Source organism: Cygnus olor, chromosome 11 (genome assembly GCF_009769625.2).
Source record: "Cygnus olor isolate bCygOlo1 chromosome 11, bCygOlo1.pri.v2, whole genome shotgun sequence".
Classification (NCBI taxonomy): domain Eukaryota; kingdom Metazoa; phylum Chordata; class Aves; order Anseriformes; family Anatidae; genus Cygnus; species Cygnus olor.
In genome coordinates, this window is record NC_049179.1 from 11,478,490 (window position 1) to 11,498,997 (window position 20,508).

The window sequence follows — 20,508 nt, forward strand, 5'->3', positions numbered from 1 at the left end:
ATAGATTATGGGACCTCCGCTTTACCATGGTCCCCAATTTTTGCGCTGTAATAGTTTTGGTGAGAACCTGAGCGTGAGCACTTTCCAACCGGGTTGCAACCAACCAGCCTAGGAGAAGCATTTCAGGGCCCAAGACACCATCCCTACGGCAAGCCTGAGGCTCAAGGCCAGAGCAGCCTGACGGACCAGCGAGGCCTCAGGATCATTCGGGAGCCGCCACACGCCCCAAGCCCTTCCTCCCCGACCCCCACACCCTCCTGAAGCCCCCCTTCACCCCAAGGAGGGGCCGCCAGGCGGTGCAGCCCCTCGCGCCCGTGCCCGCGGCGGGCCTGGAACATGGCGGCCCCGTCCCGCTGCCCGCTTCCCCCCGCCTTTCCCCGCGCCGCCGCGCATGCGCGGCAGGCGGCACCGAGGCCGTATCCCTCCGCCGCTTCCCCCCCACCCCCCCCGCTCCGGCCGGGGCGGCGGTGCCGGTGTAAAAGCCCCCTGCCCGCCGCAGGGTAAGTGCCGCGCGCCCCTCCCGCCGCTGCCCGCTCGGCCGCCTCGCGGTGAGGCGCGGGCCGGCGGCGGCTGCGGCGGGGAAAGGAGGGGGGGCGCAGCGCGGCGAGCCGCAGCGCCCCTCCCCGCCCCTCAGCCGCCGTGTCCCTCCGCCGGGCAGCAGCGGGGACTTTTGTGTGGGGCTTTTGGGCGCCGATGAGCGGCGGCCTCCGGCGGCCCCGGTTGTTGCGGCGGCGGCGGCGGGCGGGCCGGCGGCACGGTAAGGCTCCCGGGCCCCGCGGCCCGTTTCTCCCCCACACCCTTCTCCCGGGCCGGCTCAAGCTTTTCCAGGTCAGTCAGCGCCTTTGTATAGGGCCCCGTTACCGGATGTGGAAGTCGATCTCTTCGCTGGTAAAAAATAATTCCACTTCCCCCGGAACCCGGCGCCGCGGCTCCCTCCGCAGCGCCCAGCCCAGCCAGGATTTCCTGTCGGGGAGAGCGGGCGGGCCGGCCGGCCTTCCGGGGACCCCGCCGCGAGGGGGGCGCGGGCGGCGGCCCGGCCCCGGGACCGGGCCTCGGCCTCGGCGGGCCGCGGCCTGGTGCGGGGCCGGGGCCGCCGTGGGGCCGGGGCCGCCGTGGGGCCTCCCGCCCTGCGGCTGTCCGGGGGGCTCGGGTCGGCCCCGTGGGCCCGGGCCTCGAGTGGGGCTTGGGCCCGGCCCGGCGGGGAGCCCCGCGGCCGCCGAGCTGCATGGGAGGGCTCGGAGCTGGAGGGGGCCCCGGGGGGAGCTGCTCCGCCAGCCGCAGCTCTGCGCCTCGGAAAGCTGCTGGGGGGTGAACGTGGGGCAAGGCTCGCTGCTGCGGGCCCGGCGCTCGCTTCTCTCCCCTGCAATCCCAGTACTTTCTGTTGGCCAGACCGTCCGATAGGACGCTGCAGGAAGGTGCCGTAGGAAGGCTTCCTCATTCACAGCTTTTAACTTAAAGCGGTTGTGTGGAGGCCTTTAGCCTGTTTGCTAAGGTGGTTTTTATTTGACGGCGAACGCCGCATGGTAAACGTGCTGATAGTTACGAGTGCAGCCACTGGAGGCCTTTAGCGTAGTGGTTTTTTGAACTGTTGGTGAGTTTTGAAGCGCTAATAAGACTAAAAGCTGTTTGGATGAGGTGCCTGTAGGGGTACAGAAATCTCCTGTGAGTAAGGTTAAGAACATACGTGGCAGAACCTAATAATCGCTGCACACTAGGTATCGACTCTCCCTCCTGACCGACATTCTTTCCTAAAAGCAGTTTATGAGCTCTTTTTTTTAAACCCGTGTGCAAGAAATTGTCAAGAAAGATTCCTCATAATAAAAATGTTGCTTTAATTAAAGAGACTGGCGATTTTTGTTTCAAAGTATTCTCTCCCATTTTTGATGAATGAGGCAGATTCTGAGATTGTGTTATGGTTCAAAGGCAACATCACAAACCCTTATACTCTGCATCTTAATCCTATCTGCTGTAATATAACCTCTTTGTTATCTAGTGCCGAATCTATCTGTGAAAGCTTTGTAGTTCGCTGGCAGTGCCAACCCAAATCTTGGTGCCAGTGGTTCACCCTTGTTGCATAATAATATTTCTTAGATGCTGCAGATGTTGTATTTTGCCGTTAGGGGCCAAATCTCTACTCTTCTTCTTAAGGGCAAGACTTTTTTTGTAAACGCTTGCATTGTTTAATGGAACTACATTGATGATTGGGTACTAATTTAATTTAATGTATGAACCGAATTGGAATATGGACCTTCATAAACACAGGCTTGAATACATTCACCACAAAGTTATCCAGCTACGTGTTTGTTCTTCTGATCCGTTCTCTTAGGTATTTTTCATCTGATGCTGACGTGGTCCAACATGAAGGGGATGTTTCTGTTTAAACAAGTGAGGGAGAATTTAATGAGCACAGCACAATCTAGAGGAAAGCTGAAAGCACTGAAATTAAAACATTTTGCTATTAATGAATATTTTCTTGGAATTAGGTGATCTTTAAGGTCCCTTCCAACCCAAAGCATTCTTGGATTCTACAATTAGGTTTATTGCAGGCCTTTCAGTTCCTTTAAAAGTTACAAAACTAATTGAAATGAAAAGTTGGGTTAGAAGAGTCGTTCTAAGTTCACTCAGGTTGTTGATGGAAAAATAGAGAAGAAAACGAGTTGGACCTGTTAGTTCAATTCTAATAGTGATCAAAACTGAATGCTTGATTAAAGATTTAAATAGTTACTGCTAACTGTTTAAACTTTGTATTCTAAAAATATTTTTTTATGTGGTGTGGGTAGGTGCATAAAATTAACTAGAAATTGCTATTCTCAGTTTTGAGAGGTACTGTGCAACGTTGAAATGAGTGGGGTAAAAACATTTCTGAAGATCTGGTCTGGGGAAGGAGGTTGAATTTTTTGAAATAAGAAAAGGAAAAAGGTGTGTTGAAAAGGGCTTTCTTTTTCTGGGTGTAAATGGATGCCAGAAATGATGGGTTTCAAGCTATCTTCCATGTATAATCCTGCTGTGTGCCACTTGAGCAGGGGGAGCCTCTTACCATTTTCTAGGTCTTCGCTTGTCTTGGGGTTTGTAGAAGTGATTACAGATCGTCATCGTAGATGTGGTGTATATTGATTCACTTGACTCTCTGGTAAATTACACTGCTGCACTCATGCTGTTCTAGTGTAAGTACATCTCTCTTAGGAGCATGCCTTGCTAGAAGTGCACCAGCAGCTGGGATATCTCCACGTTAGCAGGTGTTCTGCAACAACTATTTGTTTTGTGCCGGTTGATTTTGACCGGCTGATGCTCAGTGCCACAGTGGCAGAAGGGGACCAAAGGCCAGATCCGGCACCCACTGGACAGGACGCTGGTCCGAAAGGTGCTGCAGTGTTTTAAGCCAACCTTAATAATCTTCCTTCGGACTGCAGGCTTCACTGCGCTGTTACCTGTAGGCTGTGGTGTGGACCCCAGGCTACCCAAGCTGCGTGCTTTTCAGCCCCTTTCCCTCCCCACAGTCCAATTCGCGTGCACTTCTGCAGTTCCACCTAAGCCCAGGTCAGGTGCTGTTGTGTACCCCTCTGAAGTGACATGACCTTCAGAGCTTTAGAGAATGTGTAAGGCCTACATCTAAGTTAAGTTTTAAGATACCGAAGAGCAGTATGGTTTCCTTTCGAACCAAAGTGCAATTGCAATAGTACCTTGATGTGCATTTAATAACCAGTTAATTGTGGCACCTGGCTAACGGCACTCAGCGGAATGCGTCGCAGTAACGCGGTGTGGAAGTTCAGGAGGTAGTGAATGCTGAGAAGCCCAAACCCAGCAGAGGCTCTTCCCTATTTACCCCGTGGTAGACAAACCCCTCTGTTCACACAGTGCATGAGAGTTGTTACAAGTCTGAAAACATACTCGGATTGCCATAAGAATAAATCCAGTAGTCTCAAGACTATTTCAGAGCCACTGATGCTTCTGGTGCCTGAAAGATTGCTCTTAGCGTTGCCCGGGCTGGATGGAGATGCCGGTTGCAGAAGAGCTCCCTCCGGCGCTGTGCAGCGGAGTTGATTTGCGTCACTGTAGGGAGAAGCAGTGGCGCTTACCTGCGAGTGCTGCTTTGAAGTGGAAATCTCATTTTGATTTAAAATATATTTTATTGTGCTATACGCAGAACTTTTGATCGTATCGCTGTGCTGTTGTAGTGCCACAAAATGGTCTCAAGGGGGCAGCCGAAGGACTCTTTTGGCAGAAGGAAATCGTGATACTGCAGACCCTTGGCATGTCCCGGTACTAGCACTGAAAGAGCTTGGGGGAAAATGCGGGGTGTTTATTACTTAATGGGTTGCTGACCTTATGGCATGGGTCCTTGGAGTGGTCTGCCAAGTAGAGGTCAGCTTGGGGTTGATTAGTCCTGAGAAATGTCATAAATGCTGGTATTGGTTGGTTAAAAGTGGCTGAACGTGCCCAAGTAGTTTGTCAGAAAGGCATCGTTTACGGCTGCAGTGTGCTATTGCTGTACAATGTGATTTTTATTTTTGAGTCCAAGCGTGCAGCTCTGCTAGTTCTGTCATTTTCTTCCACTAGATGGCCTGAGCATGCTTTCAAGCTCTCTAGGAGATCTCTAACTTCATTTCTGAAATAAATGTTATCGTAACTGAAGTTAAAGTTCTACATCACACACACATGTAAACTGATGTGATGTTTTGTGCTAGTTTAAAACACAAACACTTTATATTAACTAACGCTTTCTTCGGTTGATATAAAAATACACGGTAGTGGAGGTGGTATCATGTATGATCTTCCAGGTCCCTCTTTTTCCTTTCCTTAGTTAAAACATTTCGTTTCTTTCTTTTTCAGGCCAACGTAATTGATTGATTTTTTTTTTTTTTTTTTTTTTGCTGCTTGCTTTTGTTGTACAGAGCTTTGATAACAGCTTTGCAGTTAATTTTACCAGTATAGATGGTACAAGGAAAATGAATTGTATTTCTGAATTTGTTCCTAACTTCAGTAATTTGGATTGTTACAGCTTTTCTTTCACTTCTGAGGTTCCTGATGTGGTATTAGACCATCAGAAAAGTCTTTGTGTGCTTTTTTCCCCTCCTAAATTGCCATCCCTCACACCCCTGAAAAAAAAAAAAAAAAAAGGGTGCCATATAGAGGGAAGACTTTGTTCCTTTACTTCACTGCTGCACTTGACAAACATCCTCTCTGCCCTACTGTTTTGTATCATTACCCTTAGTGTCTCCTTTTAACGGGGACAAGTAGTAGGTTTTTCTCTTATTCCTGTTTCTCTTTTGCTTTTTCTCTTCATGGCAGAGATCCAGCTGCTGTCCCTTCCTCTGCACCTGACCGTGTGCTCCTTCTTTCCTTCCTTTTCCCATTGTCTGTATTTGGCCTGCCCTTGCCACCTTCCTGCTCCTCTCTCCTTTTCTGGCTGGCTAAGTCAAAATGTGCTTGCGTGCTAGGATGGACGTAAATGGAGTATTATCTTGGTGGAGGGAATATTGGTGCCAGCAGTCAGTTTTGCTCCTGTTTGTGGCTCTGCTGATACATGCTGGAGTTCTGCGTTTGCAGTATTTTTTCCCCTTTCCTGCTTTCTCGTTCCTTGCAAAATCAATAACTTTCAGCTCATTTAGCAACACGCCACACACAGTTTGCCAGTTGACCCAGGTGCAGAGAACTTTCTAAATAAGGTGGTTTTGTGGTAGAAGTATAGGCTTAAGAAAAGAGATTAAAAATGATCCTATTGGGATTTCTTTCTGAACTCATACACTGACACTCTGCATGGGAGATAGGCTGCACGGCCTTGTTACTGCTGTTATTAGTCATCAAGGCTTAACTCTTAGTTGTGACTGGAAAGCAAACTGATGAAAGTAATTCTGTTCTTGACATCCTGGTAGTGGAAAGCATAGATACAGGACTGAACATTTAATACCATATTTTGGTTAGTAGCATGAGTTACGATTTAGTTCTAAATTTTATTATTGAGCATATTTAATAGCAAGTGTGAAGCAGAGTGGGTTTAAATCTTTGCAATAGGAATGTAGATAGGTGTCTTTTGTTTACGTATAATTTTACATGCTCTAAATTACACATCTTCTACATGTTTGTTTGTTTTTTTTTAAAAAAAAAGGGAGATAGGAGATTACCTAAAGATGACGCGAAGGTTTTCCAGCCAGTGTCTCAAGTCTACAAACTTAGCACATTTTTAGTAGCCGTAGGCAGCTGATGGAGGTAGTAACGTTTGTTTTCAGGGAGATATTTTAGTCTGTGTGTCTTATGCAGATAGCACAAAAATACGCGCCTATTGCTTTGTGCTCTATCTAGGAATACAGAAATTATTTTAGGGTGAGCAAAATGAATGATAGTTATGGACAAGATGCCAGAAAGGTGCTGTATTCTTATCCATCTAAATGCTTTTGCATAGTTGAATTTCTTAAATGTATATAGGCGTTTTGGATAAGTGAAGGTAGTGTCTTTGGACATGTGACATGGCGTCTCTGACTTAGTACCTTTCGAAAGCTGGACAAAGCTACAGAAGGCTGTGGTATCAGGTGAGAGCTTCTGAACCAGGTTTTCTTTTAAGAAATATGCGGCTAGTCCACTTTAACTTTACTTTGATATAACATTGAGACTGCTATGGTTACAGCATTGTAATACGGAAATCTTCACCCCAATGTCAGTTCTGTTTGACTGACAAAAGTAATTCTAAAATCAGTCTGCTTCTTGCAGTCAAGCAAGGTCATGGCTAAAATATCAGCTTATAAGTCTGAACTTTAAAGTTTTTGAACTTTCAGAGTAGTTCAGAAATAGTCATTAAAAGACATTACAGCCATATTTGTGTGCTTAAAACAGTATTAATGTTATGTATATATTGTTTTCTTTATGTTCCTTTATGTCCTTCACTAGATGTCACTAGTAGATTTGGGAAAGAAACTTCTAGAAGCTGCACGAGCAGGACAAGATGATGAAGTTCGCATTTTGATGGCAAATGGAGCGCCTTTTACCACAGATTGGGTAATGAAAACTTTTGCAGTGTTCAGTAAATTCTTTTACTTCCCTCACCTGAAAAAGAAAACAGGATTATTACAAATAAGCATTTATATTGCTGGCCCTGGGAGTTTCTTTTTGAAATCTTGCGGTCACATCATTTGATGTCTAATTCAAAATTAAATTTTGTTGTTTCTTCGTATGGTCTGATCTTCTACTAAATTTTGTAACAGTCTGAAAAAGTTCCTTCTGATGGCTGTTAAAATGAACTTTGGAGTGGTTAATAAGGGAAGTAACAATCATCCTCCTACTTACAGTGTTTATACGTTTAGTATAGCAAGAGTTCTGAATTAAGACAGCAGTCCCTGCTACCTAATACATGCACTTGAGAGTTTCCTGATATAGGTGCTCTGAGGTGCCTATGCTTTAAGTGGGTTGTGTAGACTAAGGCAGGTATCTAAAATTTTAGGGCATTTGCAACCCCTTAAGAACTTTAATCTATGTGGTCACCTATCTGTCAAGTTGAGTCTGTTTTGAGCAGGAGATTGGAGTTAGATGACTTCCAGAGGTCCCTTTGGATGTTATGGTATGTTGACCAATACTAAAAACAGGGTTAGGCCCTTTGAAACATCACACCTTAAAAAGACAGGAAAAAATCTAAAACAGTGATCTGTTTCTAGTGTGTTGTCATTACTGAAAAAAAGTTAAACTTTTTTTCCTCCTTATACTCTGTGAAAGCCTTGATAGCTTATTTCCTTGTGGCTGCAAGGGAAGATAATTTGAAGTGGTGGCCTAACACCCAAGTTTGATAGCCCCAGAATAAGAAGAAATACTTCATACTGACATCTGTTAAAAGTCCACTTTTTCTGTTAAATTACAGTTGGGAACATCTCCACTTCATCTAGCAGCACAGTATGGACACTACTCAACGACAGAAGTGTTGCTGAGAGCAGGTGTAAGTCGTGATGCCAGAACAAAAGTGGACAGAACTCCATTACATATGGCAGCATCAGAAGGCCATGCCAGCATAGTAGAAGTCTTACTTAAGGTAAGAACTGCTGAAACAAGGTCTGAACCAGAGATATTACAATGGTTTGTGGTAAAATGTGAGATTTCCTTTTAGTTGTGAATCTAACATCAAGACGTATTTATACTGTATGTATTGGGAGCTTTGTTTTCCTATTCAGTTGTAATTTATTTTAATATTAATTAAAATCATGATTTCAGGTGAATTATTTATTGCTGTTCCAAAAAATATTCCTTTCTAACTTGGTATTGTGTGAGTAACAGCTTTTAGAACCAAGAAAGGTTATGTTTTGGGGAGTATTCAGTCCTTTGAGGTAAATAACTAGTGGTACTTAGGTTGAAGACCTTATACATTTATCGTTTTCTTGAAAGGTAACAGGACACTACGGCTAGAGAGAGACAATTTTGGGCTTTGTTTCATGAGTGGCATTATTTAATTCATTTACTTCTAATGACATAGTTTACTCAATGTTGTTTGTAGCATGGTGCCGATGTCAATGCAAAGGACATGCTCAAAATGACTGCACTTCACTGGGCTACTGAACATAACCACCAAGAAGTTGTAGAACTCTTAATAAAGTATGGAGCAGATGTTCATGCTCAGAGTAAATTTTGCAAAACTGCATTGGACATTGCAATAGACAATGGAAATGAAGACCTTGCTGAAATATTACAGGTAACTTTTAATTCATGATGGTAAGGGAATTTATAGCAAAGTACTTGTTTACATGTGTGATCAGCTAAGGTTTTAATATAACCGTAAAATTTAACGTATTGCCATATTGCCAATATTAACATACTTATCAACATGCTTGTCTTCAGATTTCAGCCAAAAATGTTTCTGATGTGTTTAGCAGAGCACAGGATGTGACACTGTATGTGTTTATTGCATGAATATAACTAGGGAGATCCTCCCTGTTTGTGTGTAATATTCAATTATTCTAGTTCTTAGAAGGTAAATAATTCTTTGTATCTACAGTTGGAATGATATTACTACCTTTGTCTCCTAGATTGCAATGCAGAACCAAATCAATACGAATCCAGAGAGTCCGGATACTGTGACAATACATGCAGCAACACCACAGTTCATCATTGGACCTGGAGGGGTGGTGAACCTAACAGGTCTGGTATCTTCTGCAAATACATCAGATGGAACGGGTATTTAGTTGCCTATAGGATAGCTAGGATTTTACATTTAGTGAAAAGGCTTTAGGAAAAATAATGGTAAGAATAGAGTACTTACATATAACTCTTCAGTGTTCCTTACGTGTTGTAAATACTTAAGTACTTAATTTATCTTTATGAAGGAAGTTCTTTTATCAGTTGTATTTATTTCACAAACGTGCTTTCAGAATAGCACTCTGGTTTAGCAGAAAGTTGCCGAGAACAGTGTGTATTAGAAACTTCAGTACAATAAAAATGTAAAAGGGGTTTCATTGGCTGTTAAAATATCAACTAACTTTTTTTCCTCCTTCTAGATGAGACAGGAGTGTCTGCTGTGCAGTTTGGAAATTCATCAACATCGGTGTTAGCCACGTTAGCGGCTTTAGCGGAAGCATCAGCACCGTTGTCTAATTCTTCAGAAACACCAGGTTAGAAAGCCATGTTACTAACAACTTATCTTCTTTAATAAACTAAAACAAAGTACATAACTGGGGATTTTTGTGATATAGTTTGTGCAGAAGCAAGGACTTTTTTTTTTCCAATGTTAACAAAAACCTTCCTTTTCTTTCACCCAACAGATTGGTAGATACATGTGTACAACTATTGCTTAATAAGACTTCTGACCACATCTGGTCAGAAACTTGTCAGCCTAATGCTACTAATGTTCATTCTTGCTGAAAGCAAGCATAATTCAGGAGATTGAATTCACATCTTTGTCTACGTGCAGTCTAGTTGCATTTGGTTTGAGACTGCTTCCTTTGAATGCTTCTTTCCGCTAAGTTATGGGAAATGGCCCCCAATGAGATACTTTGTGAGGCCAAAATCTTTGGTGCTTAATTCTCACAGAATTCAGCTCTGCAGTAGACATCATTCTTAAGGACACAGCTTTCACTGGAGGTGGAAGGACTCCCAGACTTGCCGGCATGACAGCTGCATCCCAACATATATCTGAGTTGTCACCTCCAAGTATTTTGAAGTCCTGCAGAATTTCTGCTTAGTCCAGCTCTTCTAATTCTTAGAGCAGTGTCTAAGTGCAGCTATACTATTCTATGACATTTATATATTGCAAGTGAAGTGGATGATTCAAAACCAAAATGTGATGCCTTTAATTACAGAAAAAGCAGATGATGTTTTCAATCAATTCATATATTTCAATGAAACTCAGATCTAATCGTAGGAGAGAGAAACTTGAGAGAAGGGATTGTGTAGGATTACGCAGTATTAGATGTGTACCCAGAACTTGGTAGTAGATAGACTTTGGTAGCTGAGTGTTCTCATGTTTCATGGACCTACCCTTGCAGTGCCCTACTGTAACTGACATTACATGTCAGCAAACCACTGAAGATAAAACATTGTTAGAGTGTAGGCAGGAGATGACAGGCAGGAAGAAATACACTTCAAACTTTAATGCAGTAGCTTCTCACCTTCAGTAGTGCAACGTCCATCATACTTAACCCTCCTGTGTAGTTCAGTTTTTCTACTTTGATTTTTATGCAGAAGTATGGGAAGTCTTGCAGCATCTTACTTACAGTAAATGGTTTCCTGGAATCTTACTCCTTTAACAGCTTATAAAGGATACAAAAGCAGCTTTTCATTACTGTGCATCAACAGTAAGTGTGTTCAAGTGAAAAAAAGAAACCCAACATACACACACACACACACACACAAAAAACAAACCTCAAAGCCATGTACCCTCTCTGTTGTGCTCATCTTGTAAAAAAAAAAAAATAAAAAATAAAAAAATAAAAAAATAAAAACAGTCCACTTACATTTCCTAAAATTGTAGAGGTGAAAATTCTGGTTTTGGCTTTTATTTACCCTCCTGTATTTAAGGTTGTATAAGCTTGGATAGAGCAATTAGGTTCTGCCTTTTATGTTGTTTATGTTGTTTCTTTCTAGATTTTTCTCTCCCTTCCAGGTGAACTTTACTCTGATCTCTTCCCTCTAGTTCCTCCTTGCTTACAGTTAAAAACACTCTAATTTTGTAAAATCAAAGAAAGAAATATGCTTCTCATTGTAGCTGAGTAGAATCATGCTTGTTTTTAGTTTTTACTCAAGTGAAGTGTGTATGAGAAGATGAATGTTACGTGCTAATATGATTCATAATGTGTGTATGGAGCTCTGAGTGGAGAAAATTTACAGAAGTGTCTGGTTTAAGGTGTATATTTGGAATGCAATATTTGGTGTGCTGTAGTGGAACGAAGCGTATCTCATTGTGCGTGCAGGAGTTCTCCCCTGTGCATGCTGCAGAAGAAAATAACACACATTAATTTAGAAATTCTTGAATATATCAGTGCTTCTGTTTTAAATTACTTAAACTTTCCTTTATCGTATGAAATTGTGTGATAATTAAGGTTTATAGGGATATAAATTAAAAGAGTGAGGAAAGAATAAGGACTTTATTCGTGTTAAAGAAAAATACTCCCATAAATACGTTTTCAGACGAAATCTCAAAGGTTTTTATTCCAAGGTCTCATGCAGAAGTCCTAATGTCTCCTTCCAGAATGGAAAGCCCAGCGTTGAGTTTGAAACTGAAAGATCAGAGCTGTTTGCCACAGCAGCTAGTATTGGCAGTTGTAACTTGGAATTCTTTGTCACAGTAGTCTCTTACTTGGAAGCCAAATCAAGTTCAATACAGTACCACTTATTCATGTACAACTTACTGTTTTGGTTTACGGAACAAACACTCTCTGAATATTTAAGCAGTGCTATAGGACAGTAATCTCTGAACATAAAGATCTTCAGAGGGCAATGACTGCAGTCATTTGAACTACAGAGTGACTGTGTGTATGTTGTATTGTAATTAATTTAAAAGATGAAAGCTTCAGGGTTTTATCTACCTTCTCTCATCTCAAGCATCACAACACAGCCTATAGGGGTTTAATTCCATCCCTGTAGATAGGAAGCCCTCTAATGTCTATTATTTAAATCAAAGGCTTTGCTTTTACCTTACAAATTGAAAATAAAATACAGAGTTAATGTGCTTGAGATTCTTTGATTGTGTTCCTAGTGATCTTGCTCTTTGTCTCAGTATCGTGTTGTTTTAAGAAAATAAGGGTGGTAGTGTAAGGCCTCAGTTACGGTGTGTAGTGCAAGCTGTGGTATGTGCCGTTGTTCTGAATGCTGAATTCTGTGTACGTTGCAAAAAAATATTTGTATTCTTAAAACAACTCTTGATGCCATGTTAACACTGAACCCAAGTAGTCTTTTTTGAGTGGGGTGTGTATATTAAGAAACATAATAAATAAAAATAGATTATACCGAGCAAGGTAAAACAGAACAGAATTGCATATATATTTCAAAATGTTAATGCTTTATGTTAAAAATGCTTTATGTTTTTCAAAATGTTAATGCCTGGTGAAAGTTTTATATTAATGACATAATGTGTAGTAATGCATTAATTTGGGGGAGGATCGCCTTTGAAACGACATGGAAGAAATTCTTCCTTGGCTTTAGCAAAATGCATTTGAAATCATAAACTTTAATTTATAAATTGACTTAGTTCCTTTGCTAATCTGTTGATAGTTGTGGCGACAGAAGAAGTTGTGACTGCAGAATCTGTGGATGGTGCTATTCAGCAAGTTGTCAGTTCTGGAGGTCAGCAAGTTATTACTATAGTTACAGATGGCATTCAGCTTGGTAATCTGCATTCAATTCCAACCAGTGGAATAGGGCAGCCAATCATTGTGACCATGCCAGATGGACAGCAAGGTAGGTGGAAACTTGCATAGTTTGAGAATCCATTTTACATATAGTAATAAGTTGTTAGATGCAAATAGCTTGGAAATTTTTGTGTGGTAATTAGTTTGAATACACTTTTGAATTCTTTCACTGCAAAAGGCTCAGACATATGAGCTATGGCAGTTTAGTGAGTTGCCGTGTGTCAGCTGAGCTTCTGCATTAGGAGAAAGAACAAAAGAATCACTAAACGGTATGGGTAAGACATAGGACATACAGGGGCAAAGTGGTAACTGCTTGCTTTGCCCTCAGTAAGTCTGGGGTTTTGGAAGGGGGCAGTCTCAGAACCAGTGAAGCCAGGATGACAAAAATTGTCCCTCTTGGGCCCTATGTACTTTGTTTGTGGAAGCTGTTAGTGTAACAAGTGCTGTTTTGTGGCAAGTGTGTGTTCTGGATGGTTTCTTTTCAAGATGCTCTGCCAATGAGTGCTATTTAGGCAAAAGTGATTTCTCTTTTGTTCGTGAGGATTCCAAGTACGAAGCTTGAAGAGTTGTACGTTGGAGACAAATGATTTGGTCCACCATGTGTATGAATAAGTACAGCTAGTTGTCAGAAAGCATTCTTCAGCAGCATATAAATAGCTAAAGCTTTTAGAGTGTTTTCTCTGCACTGGCTTTGTAAGTCACTTTTGTAGAGCTGGCTATATAATGCACTTGTATAGAGTTGCCTTTTTTTAAGGGAAACACTTTGCATTTTACTGCTGTTAATAAAAATATCTGAGTTTTACATTGTGCAAATATTGTTTGAACTAAAGTGTATTTATATGTACAAATATGCTTTCAGTATTAACAGTTCCAGCAACAGATATTGCTGAAGAAACTGTGATAAGTGAAGAACCGCCAGTCAAGAGACAGTGCATTGAGATTGTTGAAAATCGTGTGGAGTCTGCAGAAATAGAAGTAAGGAGTCTCTTACATGATGTGTATTAACCAGAGTGTGCAGCACTGAATATGTGGTTGTGCTTTTTGGTGTTGTTTTAAAGCTAAGTTTCTGTGTAACAGAAGAATGAAGAGTGTGATACAATAACTTGTTCAATCTCCCCTGTTACTGGAATTTATCTGTTACAAGGTTGTTGTAAAAAGAATACAGGAGTGCCCTTTGCTTCATCCTCTGGTCCTGCACATGAAAATGACATTCGTTGAAGTTTTTGGTAGTTTAACATTTTTTTCCCTCTAAGATCACTAGCTAGCTTTTAAAACTAGATACTGATAACATATTATCACGTAACTTGACATGATAGCAGTGAATGAGAATACTGTCCCCTCATCTGTGTTTTATGGCCATATGCTTGTCCTGATTGTGAGATCACATTCTTAGCAACGTTTCCTTACCATTCATGATAACTAGATAACTGTTAAAGGCAATATGAAACAGTAAGATTCTGGGTTTGTCAATTTTTATCTTTCTTTTTTTTCCCTTTTTAATTCTGGAGCAGTTTTCTATTACATATCTTTGCATCATAATGTTTTTTGAAATTACAACACGGGTGACCTATCAACATTAAGAGGGCTTTTCATATATGATGAACAGATATAGCCGTTCAATTTAAAACTGTAGCTTTCTTAAAAATATTACAACAATAGGTCAACCATCTAATCCCCTTTTATGTTAATTCTAACTGTGCTGACTAGTTGTGGTCAAAAGTTTATGAAAATTGCTGTCAGGCTTGACTAGGCTGTGAGTTCTCATTTTGTCAATTCCATGCTACTTCATTTATCAAAGGTTGTATTCTCTGACTTCTGTTCACATTATTGAATAACAATTTGTGCGCAATTGAATATTATTTATTGTACAGTGTGTGCTATGCCTTGTCCATGTCTAGTAACAATAATTACCACCTTTCATCATTGACTTTCTCTGTCCTTAAGTTGTCATATCAAATACTTTTGGCCTTTGCAGCTTTGTGGTCATTACAGATTATCATGACAGTTAAAATTTTCTTGCTGCGTTTTTTAAAATTGTATGACTGTTACAATAAAAACTTTTTTTTTGTTCACACTTTTAAACATCTGCCTGAATTATTGCTACAGGAAATTACCTTTCCTTAAATAATAATTGTTAGGTAAAGGGGAAAAAAAAAATTCAGATTGGTTAAGGAATAAATTGACCTGTTCCTAGTTACAGATAGTTGGTATAATAATGCAAATAATTCTTTAAGGGGACTGCCAACTTCAATTAGATATTTTAAATACTTTTATAGAATTTTAAAAGTAGTTGGTGAAAATGAAGGACTCTATTTGTTTCCTTTAAGTGCTAGTTTTGATGACTGACCTTGTCCCTGATTATACAACTGGAAATACACGTACAGACCTCTGTCCTTGTGTAGAGGCCGGTTGACTTCCAGAGCCTTGGTGTGGTGCTCCCTGTCTTTGGTAACTGGGGCATTAAGGAAGTGCACGGGAAGTCAGTTACCTTCCAAGTTTATCATAGTAGAAGTATATATCTGGATATGGAGGGAGTGCGACCCCTCCCACTTCAAAATAATTTTTTGATGTGGAAAACCTTTATTACTGATGATTGGTTTCTTTGCCTCATCGGTGATTCATTCCTTTATTTCATTATAAAGACTTGATTTGAGGCAAAGAGTGCTGTCTTCAGATGCTTTAAACTCAGTGTACAAACAGTTAATTGTAGTTTGAAAATCTAAGTTCAACTCCCTCCCGCTCATGAGGTGACAAACCTTCTTGTGAAAGTATTGTGAATAATTAATACTGTAGTGATGTTTTTTGACTTTCTCATTTGCCTGTTAAATTCAATCATTGCAGCTCATTTTCGAGAGGGATAGCAGTCTTCCTAAGCTGTGTGATGTTTAATTAAACATATGGCAGCAAAAAAACACTGTCATGCACATGGTCTGTTTTTCATTTTCACACATAATTCATTAACATACAGTGAATTGTATTTTCATTCTTGAATGTTACTGTCTTGTTGCATGTTGAAAAGGTGACATGCTTTAGAAACAACCAGGACAATTAGACTAAAAAATTTTGTTTGTAAATGAATTGTATTAGTGAATTCACATTCCTGCTTTTTCCTGCTTAGCTTGGTTATTTTAATTATAGGTACCTCTATCTTCAATATGTAGACTGTTAAGGAAAGTTGTATGTAATAAAGAAAATTCCCTTATAAAATGGAAGATTCCTTAAGAGCACTCAAACTTCTCTAACCTGATTTTTATCTGTATAAGCTTTTATATGGTAGAAAAGGATTTTAGAGAATTAAAACATTTTTTCTTGTGTTCTGAAGAGTGCCCTAAGAACATTTTCTAGATTTGTTGAAATTAAGACCCCAGTTATAGTCGTCCTTAATCTTAGTTGACAAAGTTAAGGAACCAGTTTTCACTGTTCAGTCCACAGTAGGTCTGTAATGTTCCTCCAGAAGCGTTGGTTTCTGTCCACTTCCATAGTTAGTATATTTGGCCCCAGTTCTTGAGCTTATTCTGCTTACATAAAGACTAGGTCTGTATGAAAACTACATGTGTTAGTTCTCTGACAAATCTACATGCTTTGAGTTGCTAGTCTGCCTGATAGTTACTGGTTTTATCTTGCTGTCTCTGCCACTGAGAGTCTTTTTTTTTCTCCTTTTGTCCATCCTTTTCTTAATGTGCTTACACCCAATGTGGCTGTACATCTCTATTTCTCCCTTCTGTGGAAAGTGCTCACAAGAATTGTTCTGAGTTTGATCTCTGCCCATGAGTGCTTACAGTCTGCATGTGGCTGCAGTAGTGATAGTGCCTTATTTATTTGTAATGTGCTGCAGAGCCTCTGGCCAATGAGCTGCTGCTGGTTCTCACCCTTTTGCAGCCCAGTAGACCAGCTCTGCTTCTTGACAGTAGGACGTTTAATTGTGTGACAAATTTGTGAGATAGATAATGCTCAGCTCAGATTATGCCAGAGCTCAGTGCTCACAAGAGGGAAGGCCCACTTTGCATGTGTAGCAGGATCCACTGTTTTGACTACTACTTTAAGAATTGTCTGTAGCAACTTTTCCCCAACTTAGTACTCCCCAAGGCTGTATTATGTAAGCTTTGTTGGCTCTGCTTAAATTACATCGATAATTACAGAAATAGCAGTGTGTTTTGGTTGGACTGGTGCTGGAACAACACTGGTGTATTTCAGATCCTTTGTGAGATGTAGGCTCCACCGTTCATTTTGCCTTAGCATTTGGCACTGGTCACTCTAGTAGCTACATGGGTTGGCCATTTATAATGTTACTTAAAAAGCAGAATCCAAATTTTCAGAGATGGAGGCTGAATATCCTTTTCCAATAAGCAACAAGATCAGATGAGCTCTCATTTTATGAGCAAATGCTCCAAATGAAGCAAATCCATGAATGCTAGCTTCTTTTAGCTCTTAAAACCTTGTGTAAAGTCAGGTTTCATTTACAGAGTTAACGCTGTTCTGTTTTATAGCTAGTCTTTCTAAACTTAATAATACTGCTCCTTCAGCTGTTGTTTTTTGATATACAGATGCTGCTGTTAGCAATGATCAGATCACCTATGTCATTGTATTTCAGCACATTCAGCACAGCATGTGACTGGTAAAAGTGGCTGTGACAAGTACTGAGAACTGTAGCAAGTAGAAGGGAGGCAGGGTATTTTGTATTTTCAGACTCTGATCATGAAAATATGTGAGTGTATCAGAGGTGAAGAATAGGGATGCTGTTCTGGGGGTGGGTGGAGAAATGTTGAACAACTGTTTGAGGTATTAAATGGGAATGTGATGCTGAACTGCTGAGATGGGGATAAGGTGAAAAGGCAACTTACTTTTGCTGGGTCTCAGTTTTTGACAGTTTTGTTTTTGTGGGAAATAGATTGCTTCTCTGACAGCCTCCTTCCTGTGGCTACTTCAGCTACAGTGGAAAAATGATGTGAAATCAAATACTACCTTACTCATAAAATATGATACACTTACTTTAATAAAATAGTATTTGGTTGAAGATCAAAACAAAACTGTTTTTCCAAGCAAATTGCTTTTTCAATTAGGCTCAGTACAGCATCAAACAAAATTATAGTATCGACGTCACTGAAGATAGAAATACATTCTCCGTAGTTCCTGTGGAAGCTTCGTAGGAACTGGCATTTTCCATATTATTTTGCTTGGAAGCCACGTTATAGCCATCCCCATGTGATTTGTATGCAGAATGGTGCATAAATTAGTCCTTTTGGGTTCAAAAAGCTTACCTCACTAAATACCTGTTAATTCATAAATCTGCAGTGTCCTTGGGGATGTTGTTATACCTCTGTATTGCATGGTATCAATCACTTAAATCACTTCATTTAAGAAACTAAGTATGTATATATTCCAGTTAGTGAGTAGCTGTCACTTTCCAGTGCACACTGCTGATAGGTATCAGTTTTTGTAACAGACAGTACTATCTGATTAGAAATAAAATGGAAATTGACAGTCCTGTTAGATTGGATTCCATTCTTATTAGAAGTTGATTTTAAAAAATCACAGGGAATTGAATCATTGGGAAAATGATACTATGTCATGTTAGTATTTGATCACTATCTGTTTTTGTACTGCACCGTTTTTCTTTGAAGACTTGCTTATCTCTGCAGCTAAAGAAACTTAGTTTTACTATATTTAGACTTCAAGTCTTACTGTGAGAAATTGTGTCAAGATTCATGTCGAATTTACTGAGCAGCATTCGTATAGGTTTGCCCAAGTAAGAACTGAACAATTTCTACGTGATGCCCTAACACTTAACCTGCATGTAAAGAAAAAGTATTTGCCATTTTAACTTGCATTTAATACATATTTGACAAAATATTGCTGGTTCTGTTTTTAATAGGAAAGAGAAACTCTTCAGAAGCAGCTGGATGAGGCAAACAGAGAAGCACAAAAATATCGTCAGCAGCTTCTAAAGAAAGAGCAAGAAGCAGAGGCCTATCGGCAGAAGTTAGAGGCAATGAACCGCCTCCAGACTAATAAAGAAGCTGTTTAATAAACGAGAACACACTGCAAAGCCTGTTACTTTCAAAAACCTGCAGTACAATCTTGAACTGTACACTGTATAGGTACAGACACAGGATTACATGATAGAGAAGATGCTACAAGTTGATAACTGGACTTAAGCCGTGAGCTCTGATGAATTTCTTGTAACATAAAAATTCTGAATTTAGAAATTGTGAAAAGTATTTAAAATGAAATACTGTAAATAGTTGTTTTTTTTTACAGTTTCAAAATAAGTTGATAAATCTTTTTGAAGGGATCCAGAAACATGAGAAGCCAATGTTTTTGTGAAATTTTTGATTTTAGTATGAATCTAACTTCTGAAAAACAGGACAGTTTTAAGGGTGATGTTGATTTAAGCTGACAACTTGAAAATGAATTATGTGACAAAATGAATTAACAGTTATTTCTACATGGTAACAACTTAAACTTCTCTGAATAAGTCATTTCCAGGTGGAAATCTTTGTACAGCTTTAAATAGTTGTCTCAGATTCTCTGAAAACCATTTTTTGGGTTTTTTTTAGGCGGTGAAATTTTTATATTTAATTTCAAATATATCCAAGTAGATTTACCTGTATATGAAGCTAATATTTTTTAAACTTTTCAGTTTGTACATATGCTGCATGTTTTTATAATTTCTACACATACATCTAGCCTAAGTATTTTTCAGCAAAGATGAGAAAAATGTTTAGCCTATAGGTCATTTGAAGTAAGCTAGCAGCCAGTTTTATTGTGGATGGTATATTTCTTGAAAGAATGTAATTTGTAATCAAAACAAAACAGAAAATCCTAATTTACATAACAGGCAAAATTTGATAGTGGAGGCATTGAAATTTTGTGTCTTACAGTTTTCACATACAAACATTTTATAATTCGGTAATGAGTGGAAAAGAATGTCTCCACTGGAACACAAAGAGTAGTTCTTTTAGAATATTCTATTGATCTGTTTTCCCCAATAGCCTTGACATTATTTCATTGATGCATTTTCTAAACAGACTTTTCCGTTTTAATTATGCAATTGGACAAGGAATTTTTTATGTTGTAGTGATGCTGCTCTTACCTAGCATCATTGTTCTTCACTGTGATACTGTGTTTGTGTGTGTCTGTGCAGTGATATATTATACTTAAGATTTATATAAAACGTAACATCTTCAGAGCATTGTAAAATCTTTTAAAGAACCCTTACTATACTGCCTGAGGCAGGTAAGTGAGTGTCTCAATTTTATAACTGGTATAAGCGCAACACAGGGAGTGTTAAACAATTGGCCCAAGACCACGTGAATCTGTGGTAGACCTGGGAATGGATCTCAGGAGTTCCTGGCTTCTAGTCCTGTGCTTAGACTGAGCTGCCTTAAGATTGTTCAGTGCTGTGTTACATACATTTTGAACTACTGTGCAGATTCCTTTTTTGTAAGATAAAACTATTTGTGCTTTGCTTTGTTGTTGTTCCATGTTTCACTGCTTTTATGGAATTGTTTATATAAACTTAAGCAAAAAGTCTAGTTTATCTATACTGTATACAGAAGAATTACCCTTAAAACTGTACTCTGGCCTACTTTTTCTATTTTACAATTAAATATCTTTTCCACATATATGTAGTGTAGAATCAATTCCATTTCAATTGTTTTTATCTGCACTGGAAGGTCAAAACTGATGTGTT

The 20,508-nt window shown here is 39.9% G+C and overlaps 1 protein-coding gene across 4 annotated transcripts; it reads left to right on the forward strand.

Moving 5' to 3' along the window:
* The first annotated feature begins 394 nt into the window (after positions 1–394).
* Positions 395–20,438, forward strand: GABPB1 (GA binding protein transcription factor subunit beta 1). Of its 4 annotated transcripts, none has more exons than XM_040569373.1 (9): positions 395–500; positions 6,883–6,990; positions 7,844–8,011; positions 8,471–8,665; positions 9,000–9,111; positions 9,468–9,581; positions 12,679–12,864; positions 13,675–13,790; positions 18,688–20,438. In XM_040569373.1, exons 2-9 carry the CDS (start codon positions 6,883–6,885, stop codon positions 18,838–18,840), a joined length of 1,152 nt encoding a protein of 383 aa, XP_040425307.1. In that variant the 5' UTR covers positions 395–500; the 3' UTR covers positions 18,841–20,438. The 4 variants fall into 4 exon arrangements, with proteins under 4 accessions (XP_040425307.1, XP_040425306.1, XP_040425305.1 ...); XM_040569372.1 differs by lacking the exon at positions 395–500 and adding an exon at positions 569–757; XM_040569371.1 differs by lacking the exon at positions 395–500 and adding an exon at positions 3,567–6,207.
* Positions 20,439–20,508: the final 70 nt, after the last annotated feature.

Bases quoted from the DNA above. Each gene is read 5' to 3' on its own strand.
- GABPB1 (XM_040569371.1), top strand. The intron at 8,666-8,999 runs GTAACTTTTAAT...TTTGTCTCCTAG, and splicing joins ACCTTGCTGAAATATTACAG to ATTGCAATGCAGAACCAAAT. The intron at 13,791-18,687 runs GTAAGGAGTCTC...TGTTTTTAATAG, and splicing joins TGGAGTCTGCAGAAATAGAA to GAAAGAGAAACTCTTCAGAA.